The 26,364-nt window shown below is 42.8% G+C and overlaps 1 protein-coding gene across 3 annotated transcripts in view; it reads left to right on the top strand.

Annotated features, from left to right (window-relative positions):
- The window catches only part of LOC141084632 (cadherin-9-like), a 453,456-nt gene that overhangs the window by 360,448 nt on the left and 66,644 nt on the right, over positions 1–26,364 (top strand). For all 3 annotated transcript variants that reach the window (XM_073569460.1, XM_073569459.1, XM_073569458.1), the window contains 2 exons: positions 9,521–9,657; positions 16,956–17,077. In XM_073569460.1, the coding sequence (XP_073425561.1) occupies positions 9,521–9,657; positions 16,956–17,077 (259 nt within the window). The remainder of the gene's footprint in view (positions 1–9,520; positions 9,658–16,955; positions 17,078–26,364) is intronic.

Here is a 26,364-nt window from a genome sequence, read left to right as displayed (position 1 = left end):
ATATGTAGTATGTATGTAGCATGTAGTATGTATGTAGTATTTTTTTTTTTTTTTTTTTTTTTTTTTTTAACATTTAACACATTAGCCGGATGATGGGACTACTACTGTCCCATCATTGGCTAATGTGTCAATCACTGTCATGGTAGCAGGCATCGCCCGATGGGACTTGTAGTCCCATCGGACGATGCTTGCACAGACCCCCGGACATCAGCACAGCCCCCCGGCAGGCCGGCACAGCCCCCCGGCAGGCCGGTACAGACCCCCACAGGGTGCACAGCCCCCCGGCAGGCCGGCACAGCCCCCCGGCAGGCCGGCAGAGACCCCGGGCAGTCCACACAGCCCCCCGGCAGGCCGGCACAGCCCCCCGGCAGGCCGGCAGAGACCCCCGGAAGGCCCGAAATGACGGCGCATCATGATGCGCACACACCGCGCATCATGATGACGTCAGGCCGTCAATCAACTGAACTTCCGATTCCGATGCCGAATTCCGATATTGAAAAAATATCGGAAGTCGGTATCGGAATTCCGATACAGCAAGTATCGGCCGATACCCGATACTTGCGGTATCGGAATGCTCAACACTAATTGTGATCCAAATAGGTATGAATAATTAATCACACAAAAGATGTAATATAATTCTAAACATACACACTCTATCAGTGGGGAAATAATTTTCCACCAAAAATTTTAAGTATGAAACTACAGTCATCTTGTGGAATATGAGCCACAAAGTCATTCAAATTGAAACTGTTCTGGATGTACTGTACAATTTTCTCTTGAAAATTGGAAGTACATGCCTTCTATGCTGCTTGCATTAAAGAACTGATCTGCCAGGTATGTACGGAGTCAAGATTACCGGGCTGCGGGTACCTGTGCTGCACCATTTCCAGAACTGTCAAGGCTGCGTCCCCTGTTTCCAGGCGGAAGGAATAGGGTAAAGGACAGGCCCCATTACACTGAAAGAGTGGTCGTATTTAGACAGGGAACCTGGCCAGAAGCTGAGGGAAAAAAAAAAGAAGCAAAGCAGGAGTGCGTTCCCAGCTGTGACCGTGTGAGCAGCAAGGGGGCAGTGCACTTTGCACTAAAGCGCCATCGCTGCGGCAAAATGCAGCAGATAGACCCGGTGACCTAGGGCCTTGGGGCCAGCTTAAGAGAAATCAGGCAAGACATCAAAGATTTTTGGCGTGGACAAGCAGCGCATAGGAGGCTGAGTAGCATGCGCCATCCTTAGAGCAGTGGCACTGCAAAGGACAGTTCCCATTGTCTCCCACCACTAAAAGTGGTACTGCCATTTACCAAGGCACCATTTGCCCAGTAACCACCAGACAGCGAGGCATCGTGTGCTCCTTGACCATGAGTACAGCGCACGTGCACAGTAGAGAGAGCCATTTCATGCCACGTGTTCAGCATGGATAACCAATAATTAGAAGGCACAGAAGAATGGTAAGGTCAGTAAGGTACTCCCTCAGCATTTTCAAAAACTTGCACTCCAAGTGAGAGTCCCCTGCGACTCAGAGACAGGGCAATAGGAGGGTCTGAGAAAACTCTCCCCAAACTTTGCCAGTGTTCCACTGCCTTTGCTGGCTTGGAGTTGTGTATCTCTCACCTGTACTCCTTGCTTGGCCAACAAACTTTGACCTCTGCTGCCAGCTTTTTCAGATGTGAATTTTTTAAATAATTCCACACGAATGGCCCTCTGTTCCTCCAACATTTTAGTACATCTGTCTGCCTCTGGAATAAGAGATGTAAAGTTCTCCTTGTAGCATTGGTCTAGAAGTGTCACCAAACAGTATTGCCCGTCACCCAAAATTTTGAAACTGCGAGGGTGACTGGAAAGGCAGTGTAACATAAACTTAGCCATGCGTGCAAGACTGCAAACAGTCAATACTTCTGTGTCCTCACCAAGGGGATGACTGACCATGCATTCCTTTTCCTCCTTGTTCTCAGGCCTCCAACACTTAGAACTAACCTCAGTAATATCACTGCAAAAACATCACTGTAAATACCTTCTTGTTAATACACCCCTGAATTTTTTATCTCCTCTCACCTCATTTTATATTGTAAGTTGTCACAAGCAGGATTGTTTTGTTTTTGTTTAATTTTTGTTATCGTTGTTACTTAGTGTAGATTGTAAGCTGTCACCAGCAGGGTAGTTTTTTTTAGGTTTAATTATTGCATTATTGTTATCATTGTTACTTAGGACTGTTGTGTTTGAAACTATTAACTGTAAATATGTTTTCGTGCTGTAATAACTCTCAATCTTCAAATTAGAACACAGATAAGCAGGATGGAGACGTTAATTATGATATCATTGATGCTTACCCTCTTTGTGGATTCGTCAAAGTTTTGGAGGGTGTTACATATGTCAGACATCCATGTCCACTCTTCACATGTTAGGAGAACTGAATACCGACAACCTTGGTGATGCTGGTAGACTATTCAACAACTGCCATCTTCTGCTCACAAATACTTTTCAAAAATCTGCAGTGTAGAGATCCAAGGCCTGGGAGCATCACCCACGAGTCTTGAGCCAGAACCTGCATGTGCTGCTGAATCACGAGAAGAGGGGATGAAACTGTAGCTGACTTTCTAAAATGGGTATTTCGAGCATTGTACTTTTCCGAGCAGATCGGCCAGCACCATGTCACTTTTCAAAAAATGTTGACCAATTTGGTTAAGCACATGAGCCAGGCATGGTACGTGTGTGAGCTTGCCTCAACACAGAGTAGCCACCAGCTTCCAGCCATTGTCACACAACCATGCCTGGCTGTGGGTTCAGCCATCTCAGCCACCGATCTGCCTACACTTTGAGAGCTGTCCACAACTTTTCAGCATTTTGGGGTTTGTCACAGAAGCATATTAGCTTCAGCACAGCCTGTCCCCGCTTTAATTTGGCAGTGCTGCAGTGCTTCCAGCTTGTAACTGATGTGCTGCCTTTTGTAGCTGGAGGCTAAAGAGGAGGCGATTGAGGAGAAGGTGCAGGAGCTGTAGACTGTGGCAGCAACCAGGATTGACATAGGGCCCGCAGTACTCTGGATTTGGGAGGACGTTCACATACCAAGGTTGGAGTGGGTCCCGTCTTCCACTATGTTAACCCATTGTGCCCTCAGTGAGATGTACTGTCCCTGACCACAAGCACTTGTCCACGTGTTTGTGGTTAGGTGGACTTTCCAAGTAACAGCATTATGGAGGGCACGGGTAATGTTTTGGGACATGTGCCTGTGTAATGCTGGGACGGCACTCCGGGACAAATATTCCCACATGTTCATGCCCTAGGGGTGATACTCGACTCTGCCCTCTCTTTTAAGTTATGATCCAAGCCCTTGCCTCCTCCTGCCCATTAAAACTCAAAAACATTTCCTGGATCCATGCGTTCCATGAAAAGTCAAAAATGTGCACGCCCTCATGATTTGCCACCTTGACTATTGCAAACTTATACTCTCTAGCCTCCCCTCTAGCACTCTTGCACCACTCAAATCTATCAAAAACTCTGTTGCCAGAGTAATTTAACTGTCCCTCTGTTATTCCCCAGCCTCTCCTCTCTGCCATGCCCTTCACTGCCTTCCTTTTGCCCATAGGCTACAGTTCAAAACCCTAAATATGACATGCAAAGCCTTCCACAACCTGTTCTTCATACATCTGTGACATGGTCTCCCAATGTCCGACTGGGTCATGACTTCTTTTACGCAAAGCTAGTGTGCTGTCAGCGAGATGTACCATCCCTGCCCACAAGCACTTGTCCACCGGTCCGGGGTTTGGTGCACTTTCCCTGTAACAGCATTGTTGGTGGCCCGGGTAATGTTGTGGGACACATGCTTGCTTGTGTAATGTCGTAACGGCATACCCTGAGAAATAGTGATGGGTGGGGACCAAGTACCTTGTCACTGTCACCGACATCAGGTTGCAGAAAGCGTCAGTCTCCCACGAGCCTAAAATGCTACATTTAGAGCACAAGCTGATGAGAAAATTGTGAATTTAGTACTGTGGCCTGTGGGCCATTGGCTGCATCTTTCTGCTTACAGTCCAATGACTGGGATATGGACAACTGAGGGCTTCGCTGGGACAAGGACGTGGATGTGCTTGATGATGGTGTTATTTGACTGTGGTCAATGGTAGGTGCAGGGCAGGAGGCATCTTGGCTTGCACTGTGGACAGGGGATTGGCTTACATGCAAAACAGTGGAAGAAGCAGTGGTATCACCCACAGACACTGTTCATGGAGCATGGTGTTCAACCAACAAAGTCGGGTGCTTTGCTGCCATGTGACTGATCATGCTGTTGGTGATAAGGCTGGCTGTTTTACTACCCCTGCTGATGCGGCCATGGCCGGTGTTGTAAATGTCCTTTTTGGGTTTATCAGCAGAGTCTTTAAAAAAAAAGGACTGGTAGGGGGGCATTCATTGTCTCCCTCTCCTACACCACCTCCTCACATCGACACCTGTCTTTCAGTGTTCCCCAAGGTTCTGTTCTAGGACCCCTACTCTTCTCCATCTAAACCTTCCGCTTTGGACAGCTGATGTAATAGCACAGTTTGCAATATCATCACTACGCCGATGACACGCAGATCTACCTATCTGTATCTGACATCACCTCCTTACTGACCAAAATCACATGTCTTCCAGCTATATTATCCTTCTTTTCTGCTCATTTTAAAAAATTGGACATGGACAAATCAGAATACATCATCTTTCAAGCATCTCACACTGAATACACCTGAGAGCTGTGTATGCCTCATTCGGTACCACTTTAGTAATAGGTAAACTTTACCCTAGAGAAAATTATTTTCCAGACATTCACTGCCTTTTTGGCAAATTTTTTGCAGCTGTGATCTTCATCTTATTGGTGTGGATGTGGTAAATTTCTAAGTCGTCATCAATACCATTATCGTCCATATGTTGTAAGGAGGAAATCAGGTGTTTCCAAGGGTCGTGGTTATGTATGTTTTGTGCCATTCATTTAACAGTGTTCGTTACACTAGAACAATTAATTTTTGACTGTAACATTAGGATTTTATTGGTAACATGTATGGGTGAAGATGAAGAAGCATGTGCTATGGGTGTGTTTATAGTGACGGACGGTGCACTCCTCTTTAAACTTAGTTTTTCACTAGCATCCATTAGCTTATTTGGTTTTCCTCCAACACTAATCTGCTTTCTCTAATTCAGCATCTCACGAACATGTTGCACTTTGCCCTTTATACAGAAATGTGCATCTTTGGCAATACGGGAAAGATGTATATCTTTGTACCGTGTTAGCCAGTAGATAGAAAAATATTCAGAATTGAGAGTCCTCAGTGGCTGATACCTTTTAATGGCTAACTGAAAAGATGGTAACACATTGCAAGCTTTCGAGACTACTCAGGTCTCTTCATCAGGCATAGACTAATACAAAATCTGAAGAGTCACATATTTATGCACAATACAGCACAGAAAAAATGCAATAGATGAGACAAGTGACGTGAAGCAGAATTATGATTATGGGAGAGGGAGAAACATAAATATTGCTCCAGTTCATAGATAAGGAGTCCGGATGTTTTATTGTCCTCTGATTGGGGTCTCCTAATGTGTTGTGATGCCCCCACACGGTCTTAGGAGCAAATTCCTTAATTGATGTAAAAAGACATAAATCCATGCGACACATTCATTCCAGCATTGAGAGTGTCAAAGATCGTCATAAATTTATACTCACAGACTCTTCTCTCTCTCTGAGATGTGAAGTTACCTTTCAATACCAGTAATTTCATATCCATGTTGCTGTGATCAGGCGTACAAAAATGTTTTGCCACAGGTAGATCCATTCTTTTTTCTCTTATTGTGTGACGATGAGCATTCATCCTTGTTCTAAGCTTTTGCCCTGTCTCCCCCACATACAGACCCCCTGTTGGACATTTAGTACAAATAATTAAGTACGCCACATTAGATGTAATACAGCTGAAAGTACCTGGGATCTTGTAGTCCTGATGTGAATTGGGGATCTTTTTCTTGTCCGTGGTCATTATAGATGGACAGGTTTTAAATTTTTTCTGGTTGCAAGGAAATGTTCCTCCAACTGTTGGAGAGAACAGGGAGCTTCTAACAATGATGCTTCTTAGATTTGGGGGCTGCCTAAAGCACAGTAGTGGGGGTCTGGAAAAATGGATTGTAATCAAGAAAAATATTCAGGATTGAGAGTCCTCAGTAGTTGATACCTTTTAATGGCTAACTGAAAAGATGGTAATACATTGCAAGCTTTTGAGACTACTCAGGTCTCTTCATCAGGCTAGACTAATACAAAATCTGAAGTCACATATTTATGCACAATACAGCCTAGAAAAAATGCAATAGATAAGACAAGTGACGTGAAGCAGAACTATCAATATGGGAGAGGGAGAAACATAAATATAAACATTGGACCAGTTCATAGATAAGGAGTCTGGATGTTTTATGGTCCTCTGATTGGGGTCTAGTTCTGTGTTGCCCCGCAAGGTTTTAAAAGGAAATTCCTTAATTGATGTAAAAAGACATAAATCCATGCGACACATTCATTCCAGCACTGAGAGTGTCAAAGTTCGTCATAAATTTGTACTCCCAAACTCGTCTCTCTCTCTGAGATGTGAAGTTACCTTTCAATACCAGTAATTTCATATCCATGCTGCTGTGATCAGGGATACAGAAATGTTTTGCCACAGGTAGATCCATTCTTTTTTTCACCTGCATTACATCTAATGTGGTGTACTTAATTATTTGTACTAAATGTCCAACTGGGGGTCTGTATGTGGGGGAGACAGGGCAAAAGCTTAGAACAAGGATGAATGCTCATCGTCACACTATAAGAGAAAAAAGAATGGATCTACCTGTGGCAAAACATTTCTGTATCCCTGATCACAGCAGCATGGATATGAAATTACTGGTATTGAAAGGTAACTTCACATCTCAGAGAGAGAGACGAGTTTGGGAGTACAAATTTATGACGAACTTTGACACTCTCAGTGCTGGAATGAATGTGTCGCATGGATTTATGTCTTTTTACATCAATTAAGGAATTTCCTTTTAAAACCTTGCGGGGCAACACAGAACTAGACCCCAATCAGAGGACCATAAAACATCCAGACTCCTTATCTATGAACTGGTCCAATGTTTATATTTATGTTTCTCCCTCTCCCATATTGATAGTTCTGCTTCACGTCACTTGTCTTATCTATTGCATTTTTTCTAGGCTGTATTGTGCATAAATATGTGACTTCAGATTTTGTATTAGTCTAGCCTGATGAAGAGACCTGAGTAGTCTCGAAAGCTTGCAATGTATTACCATCTTTTCAGTTAGCCATTAAAAGGTATCAACTACTGAGGACTCTCAATCCTGAATATTTTTCTATCTACTGGCTAACACGGTACAAAGATATACATCTTTCCTGGATTGTAATCAGGCATCTTTTTGTAGTAAAGGTTGTAATTTCCGTGCAGATCCCCTTAGCACTTCCAGATTTGGGTTGTAGGTGACTACTAGAGGCACCTGGTTATTTTCTTCTTTAACTTTGTAATGTAGCAGATGATTCCTTGACATTCTGGTGGCTCTTGTAATTTGGTTTTCAATTGTTCTTGGATGGTAGCCCTGATTCAAAAAGGTCTTTTTGAGGCGACCAAAGTGTTTGTCTCTATCCATGGGGTTGGAACATATACGATTGTATCTGATGGCTTGGCTATAGATAATAGAGTTCTTTATGTGTTTTGGATGGAAACTGTCCCATTTAAGGTATGTTGGACGGTCGATTGGCTTCTGATACAGGGATGTCTCTATTTCATTGTTTTTTAGCTTATTGATGGTGTCCAAAAAGTTAATCTCAGTGCTGGAGTAGTTGAGTGTTAAATTGATGGTGGGATCAAATTGATTAAACTGTTCGTGGAACGTCTTTAGCTGTTGCTCAGACTCCGTCCAGATGATTAAAATATCATCAATGAAGCGGTAGTAGGCCAGGGGCCTGATGGGGCATGAGGACAAAAAGTCGCTTTCAAGCTTGGCCATGAAAAGATTTGCATACTGTGGAGCCATTTTACTTCCTATTAACCATGACATTAACCATGTCCAGACCATGACAGGTGGGTGTTTTTTCTGGGCGTTACATACTTGTTACGGAAAAGGTTGAGGTGTACCCCACAGGGGAAAATGTTTGCGAGCCAACACACTTAGTGTATGAGCATTACAAGTAAAGACCCGCTCCTTTAAATTGGGCATAGTTTTTAATCAGGCCTTCCTCCACATCTCATCATCCGCTGCCACTAGTTCAACAGGGTTAATGTGTTTCGTGCTGCTACAGCTAGTGTCAAAATCCTAACAAGGGTTGGTGTTTTTGCTGAGCATTAAATACTTGTTATGGAAAAGGTTGAGGTGTTCCCCACAGAGGAAAATGTTTGCCAGCCAACACACTTAGGGTATGGGCATTACAAGTTTAGGAGACCCGCTCCCTTTTAATGGGACATTTTTTGTTAAGAGGCCCTCCTCCATGTTTCTTCCAAGGGGGGATTGGGGTTATTGAGGTGCATATGACTTGGTAGCAGGGCAGGACTTGCAGTCAATGCATTAGAAAATAAAATGGGAGTACAAAATGAATAATGTGAAGTGGATTTTCCTGGGCTCATCCAGTACCTGGGTTCAAAGGAATATTGGGGTGCAAATGACTTGGCAGCAGGGTAAGCCTTGCAGTCAATCCATAAGAAAACAGAATGGGAGTACAAAATGAATAATGTGAAGTAGATTTTCCTGGGACCATCCAGTATATGAGTTCAATGGATTATTGGGGTGCATATGACTTGGTAGCAGGGCAGGCCTTGCATTCAATCCATAAGAAAACAGAATGGGAGTACAAAATGAATCATGTGAAGTGGATTTTACTGAGCCCATCCAGTATGTGGGTTCAAAGGCTTATTGTGGTGCATTTGACTTGGTATCAGGGCAGGCCTGATCAAAATAGGAACCGAATTTTGAAAAATTTGCTCAACTCTAATCTATAACCTTTGACATGAAACTGTCTTCCACATCCTCACTTTTATAGCAGAGTTTAGCTGTTCGTTGCCATGTTCTAAGCTTCCTAGACAGCTGATTCTCTGTCAGTTAATGATTGATTATTAACCAACATATGAAAATTATAATATACACTTGCATGATATAATGTGTTAACTATACATCTGACTAGAATCCTACTAATTATTTTATAATGTTATAGTTATAAAAGTTGATGCTGCTTGAAGTGAAATAGCGGTCACACCAAATTTGTTTTATGTTCATTCACTTTGTATTTTGTTAAAAGATAAAAAATAAACCATTGATACTTCTGTTTCTGAAAGCATTCTTACTTTGCAACATTTTTTCCATACTTGAATAAAACTTTTGTACAACACTGCATTTATATTTAAATATACAAACATGTATATGGTAGTACCTTAAAAAACAGCTAAGGATACCTAACATCTTTTTTGTAATTTATAAAATGTTTTTTCTTTAATTAAAATTTCTATTAATTAAATTATTTTTGTCTTTACTTACAGGTATAGCATTGACCGCAACACTGACTTGGAAAGAACTTTTAATATATATTCAGAAAATGGTTCAATAACCTTAGCAAAACCTCTTGATCGTGAAATGACACCATGGCAAAATATCACATTAGTGGCTACTGAAACACGTGAGTTTGAATTTCAAACTTTTAGGTGAAAAAAACACTTTATTGTTGATGGTAGGTCATGCTGTAAAAGTTAACTGAGCCTCTCAGCCTAGCCTCACTCCTAAGGATATAATCATATTGCATTTTAGCCTGACATCAGTGGTTCTATCAAGGCATACGTTTGAAGCCTTCGAAAACTGGATTTGGGCATACGCGCTGATGAGGTCATTGACTCCAATGATAAAGATGGAGTCACTGTGGGATCACTGTGTGCTCTGTCAGACTTCATTTTTGCCTTTATACGTCTATATGAGAAAGACCCTACATGGTTGAAAATGTCTTGAAGCCCACCACAAATAAATATATATGGCCAAAAATAATGTCTGACAGAGCCAACACTGGCAATGTCTATACCATTACCATCAATGACTCATCAGCGCATACTTTGGAATTCCGTTTTCCAGGGATTCAGATGTAAGCCTCAATGGTGCCATTCACATGAGGATGAAATACGATGTGAACTCGGCCTAACTTGTTAACTCCTTTACTGGCGACCACAGCATGTAGGAGTTTGATAGAGAGAAGGAGCTACCTTTATTACTTTATTGCAAGGAGTTGATGGGTTGCTGGAGTAATTAAGATCTAAAAATGCCCTCTGAGTCTACCATAGCCAAAAGCCTTTTAGATTCTGCCAGAAGCAGGATCTAATAAGCAGCCTATTAGTCTAACACAATCATAATCAGAATAAAGTTAAATTTACACATTAGTGTGACACCTCTTAGTTCTGCCCATTTTTTTCTCAGCACACTGACCCATAGGGCTTAAGTGACCCAAACACACATCAGTTTTATAAAAGGATCAGTCTTTCCGGTCCACATGTCCTATTCTCATGGATCCTGCAGATCCTACTCAGCAATTAAAGTCTTTAAGAATTCATTTAAAACAGATCACACACACTGAACTCATGCTTTGTACATTAGTGTTCCATTCTAGCTTCATCTGTTTTAAACTGATACATTGTAAAAAGGACCAATGTGGGAAACAACAAGGTAATATCTTAATATCTCCTTTATGATGTGTTTTTTAAACTTATTGGTGAATAAAAATCATATTTTTTAAATTTTTACCTTGTTGTTGGAGGATCTGTTTTGCGCATTGGTTCTTTTGTCCGTCAACGTACTCAGTGTTACTGTTTAGGACATAATAGGTTCTAATACATTGTTGAGCGTCAATGGATAAAAAGAAAATTTAGACAGTCTACCTGCTTCAGTGAAAAAAAATGAGTGAGAAAAAAATGAAAACAATTAGGATGCAGCTAAGAAAAAAAACCTTAGTATCCTGCTCAAAAAAATAAAGGGAACACTTAAATAAGGCTACTTTCACACTTGCGTTTTTTTGCGCTGCGTGCGCAGTGCAAACGCACATAAAAAACGGATCATGCATTTTTATATGTTTTTTGTGTTTTTGTGCATTTTTTTTATAAAAGCTTGCTTTTCTTGCGCTGATGTGCGCGTTACCATGTGCATGTCAGCGCTCCCATAGACTATAATGTGTTTTTGGGTGCATTTTGTGTGCATTGCGTGTGCATGCTTTTTTTGAGACAGGTCGGACGCACAAAAAATGCAACAGGATGCATTTTGTGCACCCGGGCGCACACTACAAAAAATGCATGTGCATACAAATGCATGTCTATGCGCACCCATGTTAAGTATAGGAAAAAAACGCATGCTTTTTTGCGCAAAAACACAGCGCAAAAGACGCAAGTGTGAAACCAGCCTTACAAAATGTAACTCCAAGTCAGTCACACGTCTGTGAAATCAACACTGATTGTGATTCACTTTCTCCTGCTGCTGTGCCAATGGCATAAACAATAGGTAGAAATTATAGGAAGGTCACTAACAACCATGTGTCTGCTCAGTAAGAGTGCCTTTATTTTTTTGAGCAGTGTGTATTACTTCGTATGGCGACACTCAAACTTTTAATGCAAATTTTCAGCTGTGTTCTACAGTACCAATAAAGTGTATAGATTTTCTGTCCTCAGTATTTTGTGCAATACCTTGGCTTTTTACAAATTTAGTATGACACTTTCATCATTTTTTAATTGTTTTTCCCCCATTAAAACCAATGGGTGGTGCAAAAAACGATGAAAAAAGGCAGGTACCAGTTTTTGCTGTGTTTTTGTGCCAAAACCTTATGGAGTAGAATCAGATTTTTTATGCAATAAAATTTATCAGCATTCACAAGTGACAAATGTACCACGGCAAAAATGCATAAAAAAGCACCAAAAATGAAGCACAAAAAGAAACGCAACAAAAACTAAGCAAAACCTTCTTTTTTGAAGCAAGTTTCTTACTGCCAAGAGAACATGATTTGCCTGCAGAAAAAAAACGCATCAAAAATGCAACATGTGAACATGTCCTTACAGTATGTGTATCTGTAGCCACACACTAAAAAGCTGGATAATGCACTGCAAAACTTAAATAATACAATGTAATATCTATGGCTTAAAAGGGTTGTCCTACTGACAGAGAGTAGAGAGAAAAAATCTGAAGTTTGTATGGAAAAAAAAAGAGAAAATGTTAGCTTGTGTTGCCATTTTCTGAAACGTAACATTTTTATTTTTACATTGATTGAGCTATTTGAAGGCTTGTGTTTTTTATGATGAGCTGACAGTTTGATTGCTACCAATTTGGGATACGTATTACATTTTAAATAGTTTAATTGCATTATTTTATGGAGGAATGTTAACCAAAAAATAGCAATTCTACTGTTTTGATTCTTTTTCTTTCCCTTATTAATCAAGTTAATTAGCTTTATATTTTGATAGACTGGATTTTTGCATGTTCAGGTATACCAAATATGCTTAATATTTTATTAATTTATTTATGTTTAATGAGGAAAAGAGTACAATTTGATTTTTTATGTTTTTTTCATGTGCAACCTTTTTTTAAAAAAAAATCAATCTTTTTAGCCACCTTATGGGACTTGAACCTGTGATTGACTGATTTTACTATATAATGCAATGCTACATTATTGTTATATGTAATAATATATATGTATATATATATATATATATATATATATATATATATAATGAAAATATTTGTCTCATATGACGGTCAGCCTGTGTCTCAGCATCACAGTGGTACCAAATTGGAATCCCTAAGTAACTTCTGCAGGCCCACACCTGCCATTGTTACCAAACAGTGCAACATGATTGTTTAACAGGCTGCCAATAAGAGTCAATGTGTGCAGAGCAGCAAATGTTGCATTTATGCATTTTATAGAAATACTCCCATGAAGATTTTTATGAAATAAATCTGTGCATATGTTTTTGTAGTGTAGTGTGCTTGTGTTAATAAACTCACCTACCACCACTTTTTTATGATCCATCATATTTCTGCCACTTCTGGGTCATGCAGAGTGCAGTCAGACCCAGAGAGTCTGAACAGAGATTCCATCACTCAGAAGAGAAGCAGAATGGAGCTAGATATCGGATAACACAGTGGAAGGAGAGTATAATAACACACACTACACTACATACGCATAGATTTATTTAAAATACATTTTCATGTAATGGCTTCTTTATTTGGTAAACAGCAGTTATCATTAGGGATGAGTGAACCAGTGGAAGATCAGATTCAACAGGCACGGCCAAACTGGAGTTAAAAGTTGAGTTAACTTGAACCAAAACCTGAACCTAACAGAGGTCAACTGAGACCCAAACATTGGTGCTGTTTGGTCGTAGTAAGGTCTGGGGGCTGCAAAAGGAAGCAAATTGCCCTGCAAACAAATGTGGATATAAAAATTATAAAAATGACTTAAATCCCATAAATTTGTCAGTAAACAGTGAGTTAATTAGTTTACCCAACAGACTAGGTATATTTAATAGAATAGTGTGAGGTTTGACAACACACAGTCGAAAATCAATGTAAGTCAATGTAAACTATTCTTATCACTGTAATGTGTAAATATCCATACATTCATTGGAACCCAACCAGAGTTAAATCACACTAGTAATAATTACTAACTTTAATAACCAGCTCACAGAAAGCAGACAGCTTGGGGCTGGTGTTATTATTCTAGGTAGGGGCCAATATCCTTTAAGATTCTGAGCCTCTTAAGCTCACAGTTGTCTGTTCAGTCTTTACTGGTTATTTAAATGGGGACCCCCAAAAAATGACATAGGGTCCCACTATTTTTAGTAACCAGCAAAGGCTAAACAGACAGCTGAAGGCTGATCTTTATTGGACCCATTCAAGACTAATAACAGCCCTCAGGTGCCCCAGAAATGGGCAATCCACTAGATGTGCTAACTCTCAGCTCTTCCCATGTGTGTTGGCAAGCAGGGTGATAGTTTATGGAGTTGATGTCAGCTGTGATATGTCTGCCGCTATCAAACCCAGAGGTTAGTAATGGAGAAGTCTCTATAATACACCCTTATTACTAACCTTATAGTCAAAAGTAACTAAGACACACAAAGAAAAGACATTTCGTTGTACAAATTCCTCCCCAACAATTACCCTCTATTACCCATTTATTAACACAAACATAAAAAAGTAATACTTACCTGTCTGCTGTTAATGCATAATGATGAGATCCCACGATGTTCCCCAAATCTACTACATCTGGATGCAGTGCTGAGCCGTGACATTAGTAGTGCGATGGCACAGAATAACAGCCAGAACACACTGAGCGTATCGTGAGAACCCAGCTGCAGTGACCACAGGTCACAGTTGGCATTTCTCACTGTGAGCTCTTTGTGAGCCCGCTTGTGAACTGAGGTAATCTTACGGTAAGGTCACTTGAGTACATACAGTGCTGTGCAAATTAATTGGGGCAAAGCATTTTTTTAAGTAAAATCGTAAGTTGGTTACCAGTCAGTGATTCAAATAAGTTTTAACTGCTTTGAACAGACACTCACACCTGTTCAAAGCAGTTAAAACTGGTTTGAATCAATGACTGATAACCAACTTATGATTTTGCTTAAAATAATGCTTTGTCCCAATTAATTTGCACAGTACTGTAGCATCTGAATCTTTTGCTGCACAGTGCCAGTGCAGAACTGATGAACGTCCGTGAGTCCAGCATTCGACACTCCGGCATTCAACAGTCTGGCACTCTATCTACTGTGAGAGCAGTGGCAGTGAAATCAGGTAAAGATTATCAGAGTTCATAGCCACCCGATCTCCCAGTAGCTATGAAGCCCGGAAACCTCATGGGAACCTTTGAGGGACAATTTGATGTTAACCCTGCTTTTCTGATCGCATTTACTTTACAATTGTACTGTTTCAGGGCAATATGACCCAACCTATTAAAAAGGTTGATTTTAGCTTCTGTACGTGTTTTATTTGAATACCTATTTCATTATTAAACTGTATTTGAACATGGTTAATCACAAACAAATGAAATATGACGCTTACATCATGACACAGTAATCAAAAAATGGCTTTACAATGTGCAGTCTAAAGAATAGAATTGAATTATTTGAGAAAAAAAGCATAGCTTATGTGATACATACCTGTGAAGATGTGAATTCACAGCTCAGTGTCCTCTCTCACAGAATTGAAAGAGAAATGACTGGATGAGTACTTGCTCATTGATAAGAACAGTGAAACCTCCACCCTTTTGAATAATGAGATGAAGTACACATAAATTTTGCAGGCAGAAATAATTAGTGACCCGTTGAACAGTATAAAATGTTATCGGGTCATATTGACCCGAACAGTACAAGTGTAACAATCAGCGTGTAGCAAATAGTAAACAAAAAAACAAACAAAAAAAACCACTCTTAGTAAGAACCCCTCAAATGAGGAAAAGTCAATTAATTACAAGTTTCAGATCCGCATAATAAAAAATCTGCAGTGTCTCAAATTTAATTTCGAGTCATATTGACCCGAGCGGAACAGCAGGGTTAAAGGAGTTTCCAGCTGCTGGAACATCTGGAGGCTATGAACTAAGGTTACATTGGGTGTGCAATTTACTGTACTTAATAATAAATGAAAAAAATAACATGTCCCCCCTATTTTTAGTAACCAGCTGAGGGAAAACAAACAGCTGGGGCTTGTGTCATTATTCTGGGAAGAGACCATTATCCTTTAAGGCTCCCAGCCTATTAATGTCAGCTTTCAGCTGTCTGTTTAGCCTTTAATGGTTATTAAAAAGAGGGACTCTCCAAAAAATAACTTGGGGTCCTCCCCTATTTTTAATAACCAGGTAAAGCTAAACAGACAGCTGTGAGCTGATCTTGGCCCATTCACTGACTAATAACACCAGCCCTCAGCCACCTCAGAAATGGGGCATCCATTACATACGCCAATACAAGCTCTTAGCCTCGGCTCATCTCACTTGCCCTGGTGCTTGGCAAGTGGGGTAATAGTTTATGTGGTTCATGTCAGTTTTATAATGTTAACTAACATCAAGCCCATAGGTTAGTAATGCAGAGGCATCTATCAGACACGCCCATTAATAACACAGTAAATAAAAAAAAAGAAACACAGGGAAGAAAACATTATTTGAATAAAGACTATCTAACACATTCCCTGGTTTACCCATTTATTTATAAAAAAAATATCTCCACAGATCCGAAGACATCCAACTCAGTTCCACGTCATCCACCAATTTTCTCTTGGGCATCATGTCAGTAACATAATCGCCCATGATCCATGACCGCGAGAATGAGGCTGTGGAGGTCATTTCTCATGGGCATGATGTGACAAGATGTTACAACAGTGAGAAAGGACCACGAGTAGCATCTGCAGTCTCGCCCTTGCGGTCCTGGCTCCCAGGAATGACGTGACCATGAGAACAAGGCTGCAAAGGTTATTTCTCGTAACATCATTGTCCATGAGAAATGACATGACAGCCAGCACCACCACCGAATACATGATATCTGTATCCACAGTGATGAAATATAAGCAGAGTTTGGGACTGAATACAGCAGCCCACACATACAATATTTGGCAGCAACCATTAAGCAATTTTATTTCATATTCTAGTGAATGGGAAAAAAGAAGTACTTGGCTGTAGCTGCCCTGAACACTGCGATATCCAACCTCTGTAGGTTCAGATTTCAACTAATCTTATTATTCCCAATCTCCAATTATTATCTGAATGACAATGTGCAGCATCTTCAAATTTATAATTATAAATATTGCTTTTTAAAATTCTTCTATTATTCTTAGTTTAAAAATAATTGAAGTCAGTCTAATCGGATAATCTTTTAATAAAATTTGCTTAAGGTGTGTTACATTTCAATTTATATTTAATTGCTTTGAATAATAATTTACATTTTTTACATTTATTTTTTTTTTTTTTAGAAAATCCCAAGCTTAGCAGATATGTACAAGTGTATATAAAGATTCAGGACATTAATGATCATGCACCAGAATTTGCAGAACACTATAAGACCTTTGTATGTGAAAATGCAAAACCAGGTCAGGTGAGTAACAATTATTATATTTTAAAGCAATGCTTTTTATTGGTTGATGTGCTGGAGTTGGTGCAAATATCCACTGATACTAAAATTTTATGGCTAAAGTGTTAAGTTTTTAACAAGTGTTAAGTGTTCAAATGCTATTGCTTTATGTAAACTGCCTTACAAAGCATCTCAAGTGCAATTTAGCCATTACCATAAATGACCTTAAGTAGCATACTTGCAAGGTAATACAGAGTGAAATAAATCCAATTCTGAAGGAAAATCGAGTCTTTTTCCATTTACATATAACTAAAGGGAAAGGAAGGGCAGGAATTCCCATAGTTAAGTGTTCATTTTTTCTCCTGCATATACGATGTGCATGTACAGAACATATTGTAGCCAGGTGCAGAAGGTTATACAATGGCTATACAGTTTTTAACTAGCGGCTCCCATTCTTCTGCTGCTTTGTAAGACAATACTGCAGATATTCCTTCAGCCACCAAAAGGTGCCAAGTGTATAGCGGTTTCTGTGTAGTGGCAGATGCCAGGAATTGCAAGTCAACTCATATATAAGAGGACAGAAGCTGATCTACAGTCTTCAACAAACTCAACAATGGTCACAGCACAGTGTATATTGTGCTGAGCTGCTCAGCTTCATGCAAGGTTTACTTCTGGCCACTACAGAAACTGATAACAGCAGATCAGTGAAGGTGCTGGGTGTCAGACCCACACTGATCTGATATGGTTGATGTAATCTTAGAATAGGTTATCAATATTTTAGGTCTGGACAGTCCCTTTAAGATGTGTAAATTATAAGATTTTGAAATGAATTCCAAGTCAAAACTGACAATTAATATTCTAGACTCTCTGAAGATTTAAGAAGCCCCACAATCAATATGCAGGAGGAAAAGGGTCAGAAGAGGAATGAGCTAAGGTAGCTTACCACCTAGATGCCAAAGTCACTATTGACTGTGACATCTAAAGGGTTAAACTGAAGAGATTGAAATACTTCTCCAACCCCACAGTGTCCACAGCATTCTAGCTATATGTGTCAGCAGGGCTTCAAGTGCTAAACTCATGGTAACAGCACTGGCAAGATCAACATGATCCACATATCCATAATGGAGCTCACGTTAACAACCACTCATAGTGAATACTGTACATCATGAAGCCGAAATGGTTTAATTTTACATCAAATGGTTGCAAATATATTGCCATATACACACAACTAGCACACATACAGTATATGTGAAGTGCACACGGACAAATTCAGACACACTGCACAGATTGCCGCACACAGAAATGAATTTGCAGTGCTCACAAGTACAATATACCTGCACATGCAGACATACTTAACAATTTGGTTACCTCTTTGTCTTTGGACACATAGCCATTATCACCATTTGCTAACCTTGTGCCCCTCTGTAGTCTCACAACTTCTTCCTCCTTTCCTTAGTGGTGTGAGATAGTAGAGTGAAGAAAGACCCTTAGGGTATGTTTCCACATTCAGGATTGCATCAGGATTTGCTGCGGATTGGACACTGCATACAGCCGCAGCGTCCAATCCGCAGCGGCCAGACGTTGCAGAATAGTGGAGGGGATTTTATGAAATCCCGTCTCCACTATGCATGCAAGAACGCAGGTGACACACCCAAAATTACGGACATACGGCGCATCTTTTTAGACTGCAGCATGTCTATTTATCTTGCGTTGACGCTCCGTCTACGCGAGATAAATTACACAGTCTATGGATACGATGTGGTGATAACGCATGTGTTCAATGAACGTATGCAGAATCACTGTGCGTAGAAAGGGGGGCGGCGCTTTGGGCGGAGCGGGGTTTCTGCAGCTTCCAAAGCGCTGCCAATACGGAAAGTGGAAACATACCCTTAGCGAACCAGCAGGCAGTACAGTGTTCTGAAGTCTCCTTTTGCATTTACTAAAAATAGTTCTACCTGTGAAATAGTGACATTGAATGTAAGTAGTGCCGAACGCTTTGCATCTTTCAGTGAGACAGAGTGTGCTGCCAGCTCTCCTATTAGTGGACACCCGTTTTCACTGATATGGTACACTATTCAGCTCTGTCCACAGAATCAGGCAGCACACAAATTGCTCTTTAATGCTAAATGACAGCTTGTATCACATTTTCACTTGCCCCTAAAAATACACCACTTTGCTGGCAAACATGGCAATAAAAAGAAAAACAAGTTTGACAAAAAACTTTTCATTCTGCTAGATAGCACAGCCACTAGTGATGAGCCGCCTTAGGCTCAGGTCTTCTGCTGCCTTATAGAAAATATGGCCATACTCTGATATAGAGTTGAGCGAAACGGGTCGAAAAATTTCAAAAGTCGCCGACTTTTGGCAAAGTCGGGTTTCATGAAACGAAACCCGACCCTAGGATGAGGTCGGCCACGAGGTCGGCGACTTACGCGCCAAAGTCGCGTTTCAAAAGTTTGTTTTGCGCTCTTTTTCAGCCAATCAGGATCCACGGACACTGTGGGCAACGTGATGACATAGGCAGGGGTCACCACCATCTTTCAGAAGGGCATGCAAGTGATTGGCTTGCTTTGGTGGGCGTCACAGGGGGTATAAAAGGGCGTGCACGCCGACCGCCATCTTACTTCTGCCGATCTCAGTATAGGGAGAGATTGCTGCTGATTCTGTAGGGAGAGCGTTAGGCAGGGAAGAAGACAAAAAAACTGCTTCTGCTGCTAGCGATTTGGCCTGCACAACACACCAGTCACTGTGTGTGCAGTGCAAGGGGAGGCTATATAGTGGTGTATCAGTGGTGTTGGTTGTTGGGCTGCCTTCTAAGGCTTCCTGACATTCCTGCATTGCTGTTTACCCACTGCTCCGCAAACTGCTTTTTTAAAAGCAATCCCAATTTTTTTTTTTCTCCTGCTGAGAAGAAAAAAAAACTGCTTCTGCTACTAGCAATTTGGCCTGCACAACACACCAGTCACTGTGTGTGCAGTGCAAGGGGAGGCTATATTGTGGTGTATCAGTGGTGTTGGTTGTTGGGCTGCCTTTTAAGGCTTCCTGACAGGCGGCATTGCTGTTTACCCACTGCTCCGCAAACTGCTTTTTTAAAAGCAATCCAATCTTCCTTATCCTCTAGTCACTTTTGTCACAGCTGTGCCATCGAGCCTGTCACATAGCGTTCAGATATTCATTGGGCCTCACACAATCCAAAAGTGTCCAGTGTCCAAAAGTGTGTGCAGAGATTCAAAATCTCCCTTATACTCTAGTCACTTTGGTCACAGCTGTGCCATCGAGCCTGTCACATAGCGCTCAGATATTCATTGGGCCTCACACAATCCAAAAGTGTCCAGTGTCTAAAAGTGTGTGCAGAGATTCAAAATCTCCCTTATCCTCTAGTCACTTTGGTCACAGCTGTGCCATCGAGCCTGTGACATAGCGCTCAGATATCAGTGGGCCTCACACAATCCAAAAGTGTCCAGTGTCCAAAAGTGTGTGCAGAGAGTCAAAATCTCCCTTATCCTCTAGTCACTTTGGTCACAGCTGTGCCATCGAGCCTGTCACATAGCGCTCAGATATTCATTGGGCCTCACACAATCCAAAAGTGTCCAGTGTCTAAAAGTGTGTGCAGAGATTCAAAATCTCCCTTATACTCTAGTCACTTTGGTCACAGCTGTGCCATCGAGCCTGTCACATAGCGCTCAGATATTCATTGGGCCTCACACAATCCAAAAGTGTCCAGTGTCTAAAAGTGTGTGCAGAGATTCAAAATCTCCCTTATCCTCTAGTCACTTTGGTCACAGCTGTGCCATCGAGCCTGTGACATAGCGCTCAGATATCAGTGGGCCTCACACAATCCAAAAGTGTCCAGTGTCCAAAAGTGTGTGCAGAGAGTCAAAATCTCCCTTATCCTCTAGTCACTTTGGTCACAGCTGTGCCATCGAGCCTGTCACATAGCGCTCAGATATTCATTGGGCCTCACACAATCCAAAAGTGTCCAGTGTCTAAAAGTGTGTGCAGAGATTCAAAATCTCCCTTATCCTCTAGTCACTTTGGTCACAGCTGTGCCATCGAGCCTGTGACATAGCGCTCAGATATCAGTGGGCCTCACACAATCCAAAAGTGTCCAGTGTCCAAAAGTGTGTACAGAGATTCAAAATCTCCCTTATCCTCTAGTCACTTTGGTCACAGCAGCTGTGCCATCGAGCCTGTCACATAGCGCTCAGATATTCATTGGGCCTCACACAATCCAAAAGTGTCCAGTGTCCAAAAGTGTGTGCAGAGATTCAAAATCTCCCTTATCCTCTAGTCACTTTGGTCACAGCTGTGCCATCGAGCCTGTGACATAGCGCTCAGATATCAGTGGGCCTCACACAATCCAAAAGTGTCCAGTGTCTAAAAGTGTGTGCAGAGATTCAAAATCTCCCTTATCCTCTAGTCACTTTGGTCACAGCAGCTGTGCCATCGAGCCTGTCACATAGCGCTCAGATATTCATTGGGCCTCACACAATCCAAAAGTGTCCAGTGTCCAAAAGTGTGTGCAGAGATTCAAAATCTCCCTTATCCTCTAGTCACTTTGGTAACAGCTGTGCCATCGAGCCTGTGACATAGTGCTCAGATATCAGTGGGCCTCACACAATCCAAAAGTGTCCAGTGTCCACAAGTGTCTGCAGAAATTCAAAATCTCCCCTGTCCTATAGACACCTTGTACCTTGTTTTACATTACTATATAGTTTGTTGGATTTTGTCTACATTTCTACCAAAAATGAGGAAGGCTGGTGGAAGTGGCCGTGGAATTGGGCGGGGGTTGGCAGCTGGTAATGATGGTGTTGGTGGTGGATCTGATGGTAGTGGCAAGAGCAAAATAGGACCGAATGCAAGAGGTGTTGAGCCTGCGTCATCGTCTGGCTACATAAGGCCTCGAACGCTTAGTTTTCTAGGAGTTGGCAAACCGCTTTTAAAGCCAGAGCATCAGGAAAAAGTTTTGTCTTACATTGCTGACTCAGCCTCCAGCTCTATCGCCTCCTCTTCTTCAGTTGTAAAAAGTAAAAGCACTGAGTCGTCATTGGAGGCTCATGTTCATGAACCACACCTTTCCTTGTGTCCTTCACCCCAACCAAGATTGAAGGATGACGCAGGCCATACTACTGATTACTCCATGGAGCTGTTTTCACATACCATGCCTGGATTATCAAGTGAAATGGTGAATTACCCAGGCCAAGATGAATCTGACATGGAGTGCACTGATGCACAGCCGCTGATGGATGATTCTGCTGGTACATTCACTCAGAGCACTACATTGTCCTCGCAGTGTACAGAGCCAGATTCTGACCCTGATGAGACTCAGGTGCCCCTTCCCGCACACTATACCACCATACACGGTGACACAGAGGAAGGTGCACATGACATAGAAGAGGAGGTGATGGATGACCCAGTTGTTGACCCAGATTGGCATCCATTGGGGGAAGAGGGTGCTGCTTCCAATAGCTCAGATGAGGAGCATCCACAGCAGACATCGACATCGCAACAGCTGTTATCTGGCAGGCCCGGAGCACTCCAAAGACAGGTTCCAAACATCAAAAGAGTTGCTGGACAGCTTGTCCAGAGGGTCAAAAGATCACAGCGTGCTAGGCCGCAAAATGTCTGCCAAAGTAGGAAGAGTGCAGTGTGGCACTTTTTTGAACAAAATCCTCATGATCAGGCCAAGGTTATCTGTAAGAAGTGCGCAAAGACCTTTAGCCGAGGGAAAAATCAGAAAAATTTGAATACCAATTGCATGCTTAGACATTTAACCAGCATGCATTTGCAAGCGTGGACACAACACCAAACCTCAAGTGCCACATGTGCAACTGATCACAACGAAGGTAGTCAGCAACGCTACATTGTTTCCCCCACTGTAAGCCCACCGGTTAGCACAGCAGCAAATGTTGAGGTGTCGTTGCAAGGCCACAGCAGTCAGGGAATCCCACTGTTATATCAACGAAAGACTGATTCTAGGCCATCAGAAAGAACACCAACTCCATCACCATCATCAACCCTCTCTCAGTCCGCCCTGTCCACCGCTACTTCCACCATATGCAGCTCTCAAGTCCAGCTCACCCTCCCAGACACTATGAGTAGGTCAAGAAAGTACTCAGTCTCTCATCCGCGTACACTGGGTTTGAACGCCCACATTGCCAAACTAATCTCGTTTGAGATGATGCCCTTTCGGTTGGTGGAAAGCACAGCTTTCCGCGAACTCATGGCCTATGCAGTACCACGCTATGACCTACCCAGTCGCCACTTCTTCTCTCGCAAAGCCATCCCAGCCCTCCACCATCATGTGAAAGACCGCATTGTCCATGCACTCAAGCAGTCAGTGAGCGGAAAGGTGCACCTCACAACTGATGCATGGTCCAGTCGGCATGGCCAGGGCCGTTACGTGTCCATCACTGCGCACTGGGTTAATGTGGTGGATGCAGGGTCCACAGGGGACAGTGGTGGTGGGACAGTGCTGCCTAGCCCACGGTCTAGGAAACAGTTGGCTGTAGGCGTTCGACCCTCCTCCTCCTCCAGAAGCGAAAGCTCGTCCACAGAGCGCAGTCGTACGAGCACTCCATCTGCAGCTGCCACTGTTGCACATGAGGTGTCCCCCTATCGAGCAGCTAGTGGAAAGCGTCAGCAGGCTGTGTTGCAGATGATGTGTTTGGGCGACAGACACACCGCCGAGGTGCTGGCCGAGTACTTGAAGCGACAAACTGAGTCATGGCTGGGCAGTGTACATCTTGAGGCAGGCAAGGTAGTTAGTGATAACGGCCGTAATTTTGTGGCAGCCATAGCCCTTTCAAAACTCAGCCACATACCTTGCTTGGCTCACACCTTGAACCTGGTGGTGCAGTGCTTCCTCAAAAATTATCCGGAGTTAACAGCCCTGCTCCAGAAGGTGCGAAGACTGTGCGCGCACATCCGCCGGTCGCCTGTACACTCCGTTCGTATGCAGAAGCTGCAGCGATTGCTCCACCTTCCCAACCTCCGCCTCATTATCGACATTGCAACAAGGTGGAACTCCACCCTGCACATGGTGGAGCGGCTGTGCGAGCAGAGGCAGGCCATAATGTATTTGTTGGAGGATACACGGCCAGGCACTTTGAGAGCAGACATGGAGTTGACAGGTGTGCAGTGGTCGAAGCTGAAAGACCTCTGTAAAGTCCTTCAGTGTTTTGAGGAATGCACACGGCTGGTAAGCGCAGACGACGCCATCCTAAGCATGAGCATCCCACTTATGCGTCTGCTCATGCAAACTTTGACGCACCTTAAGGAGCAGGTGTCTGCAGCCAATGTTGATGAGGAGGAAGAGGAGGAGGGAATCCTTGATGACATTCAGCCATTGTCTGCTCAGGGACCTCTCCTGGACGAGGTGGAGGAAGAAGAGGAGGAGGAGGAGGAGGATGATGGGGATGATTACTTAGGGGAGGAGGATGCATCTCGTGGGGCAAGTGAAAATGTTGGCGTGGCAAGGTCTGGTACAGGGTTTGTGCGTGACTGGAGGGATGTGGATTTGCCAGAAAGTGCTCCTCCACCCAGCACTCGCAGTGCATCATTGACACCGGGAACATTGGCCCACATGTCAGATTATGCCTTGCAGATCCTAAAAAGGGACCCCCGCATTGCCAAAATGATGAACGATGACGACTACTGGTTGGCCAGCATCCTGGATCCACGCTATAAAGGCAAATTACAAAACATCATGCCACAGGAGAACCTTGACCTAATATTGGCTAATAAACAAGCAACTCTGGTAAATCGGTTGCTTGAGGCATTCCCAGCACACAGCAGCGGTGATGGTTCTCACACGAGCCGTACGGGCCGGGGGCAGCTTGGCAGAGGTGTTCGTGGTGCACACAGCAGAAGTGGCGTTGGAGACAGGGGTTTCATGACAATGTTGTGGACTGATTTTTCAAATACCGCTCACACAACTGGTAATACTGCATCGATGGAAAGTGACAGGAGACAGCAGTTGTCAACTATGGTTACAAACTACTTTTCCTCCCATATCGATGTTCTCCCACACAGGTCATTCCCCTTTGACTATTGGGCCGCTAAACTGGACACCTGGCCTGAATTGGCCCAATATGCCTTACAGGAGCTCGCTTGCCCAGCTGCAAGTGTGCTATCGGAAAGAGTCTTCAGTGCAGCTGGATCAATCCTGACAGAAAAAAGGACCCGTCTGTCAACCCAAAATGTGGATGATCTAACCTTCATTAAAATGAACCATGCATGGGTCTCCAAGGATTTTGTCCCACCTTCCCCTGATGACACATAGGGTGACAGAAAAATGGCTTGCTTTGGTCCACCTCTTCCTGGGACTTAACCTATTTCACCTTTTGCATCAGCTGAATGTCCAACATCAACATATGCCACTTTCTAAAACTCCCTAACTGTGCTGCCTCCCCCCCCATGGCCGGGGTCACCACCTAGTGCACGACACCGTGCGAGTGCCGTTGCCCTGGACAGGTGGGTAGGCCGACTCTTGGGCGCGGGCACTGGCACAGGGTCCCTCATAGTGCAATCAAGTGTCTCTGACGGTGGTGGTGCACACCCGCCGTCAGACACACCGCTGTACTATGAGGGGCACAGTGCCAGTACCGACGCCCACGAGTGGGCCCCCCTTGCTTGGGCAGGGCCCCAGCATTTGCAATCTTTACCTCTCCCTGCTCCTCCGCTGTGTAATCTGGGCCGTCAAATCCATACTGTGCCTGACACCGTCTGAGCCTGCCTCCTGATGTATAGACATATATTTTGAATGTGTACGCTATCCATACATGTTATCCAGGGAAACGGTACCCTTTCTAACCTTTGTGCAATCACGTGCAATCCATACTGGGCCTAACACCGTCTGAGCCTGCCTCCTGATGTATAGACATATATTTTGAATGTGTACGCTATCCATACATGTTATCCGGGGATACGGTACCCTTTCTAACCTTTGTGCAATCACGTGCAATCCATACTGGGCCTAACACCGTCTGAGCCTGCCTCCTGAGACATATATTTTGAATGTGTACGCTATCCATACAAGTTATCTGGGGATACGGTACCCTTTCTAACCTTTGTGCAATCACGTGCAATCCATACTGGGCCTAACACCATCTGAGCCTGCCTCCTGATGTATAGACATATATTTTGAATGTGTACGCTATCCATACATGTTATCCGGGGAAACGGTACCCTTTCTAACCTTTGTGCAATCACGTGCAATCCATACTGGGCCTAACACCGTCTGAGCCTGCCTCCTGAGACATATATTTTGAATGTGTATGCTATCCATACATGTTATCCGGGGAAACGGT

The sequence above is a fragment of the Dendrobates tinctorius genome, unplaced genomic scaffold (assembly GCF_039654945.1).
Source record: "Dendrobates tinctorius isolate UK_male_01 unplaced genomic scaffold, ASM3965494v1 ptg000025l, whole genome shotgun sequence".
Classification (NCBI taxonomy): Eukaryota; Metazoa; Chordata; class Amphibia; order Anura; family Dendrobatidae; genus Dendrobates; species Dendrobates tinctorius.
Note: the sequence above shows the minus strand (reverse complement) of the source record. Positions and strands in the feature narration are given on the sequence as shown.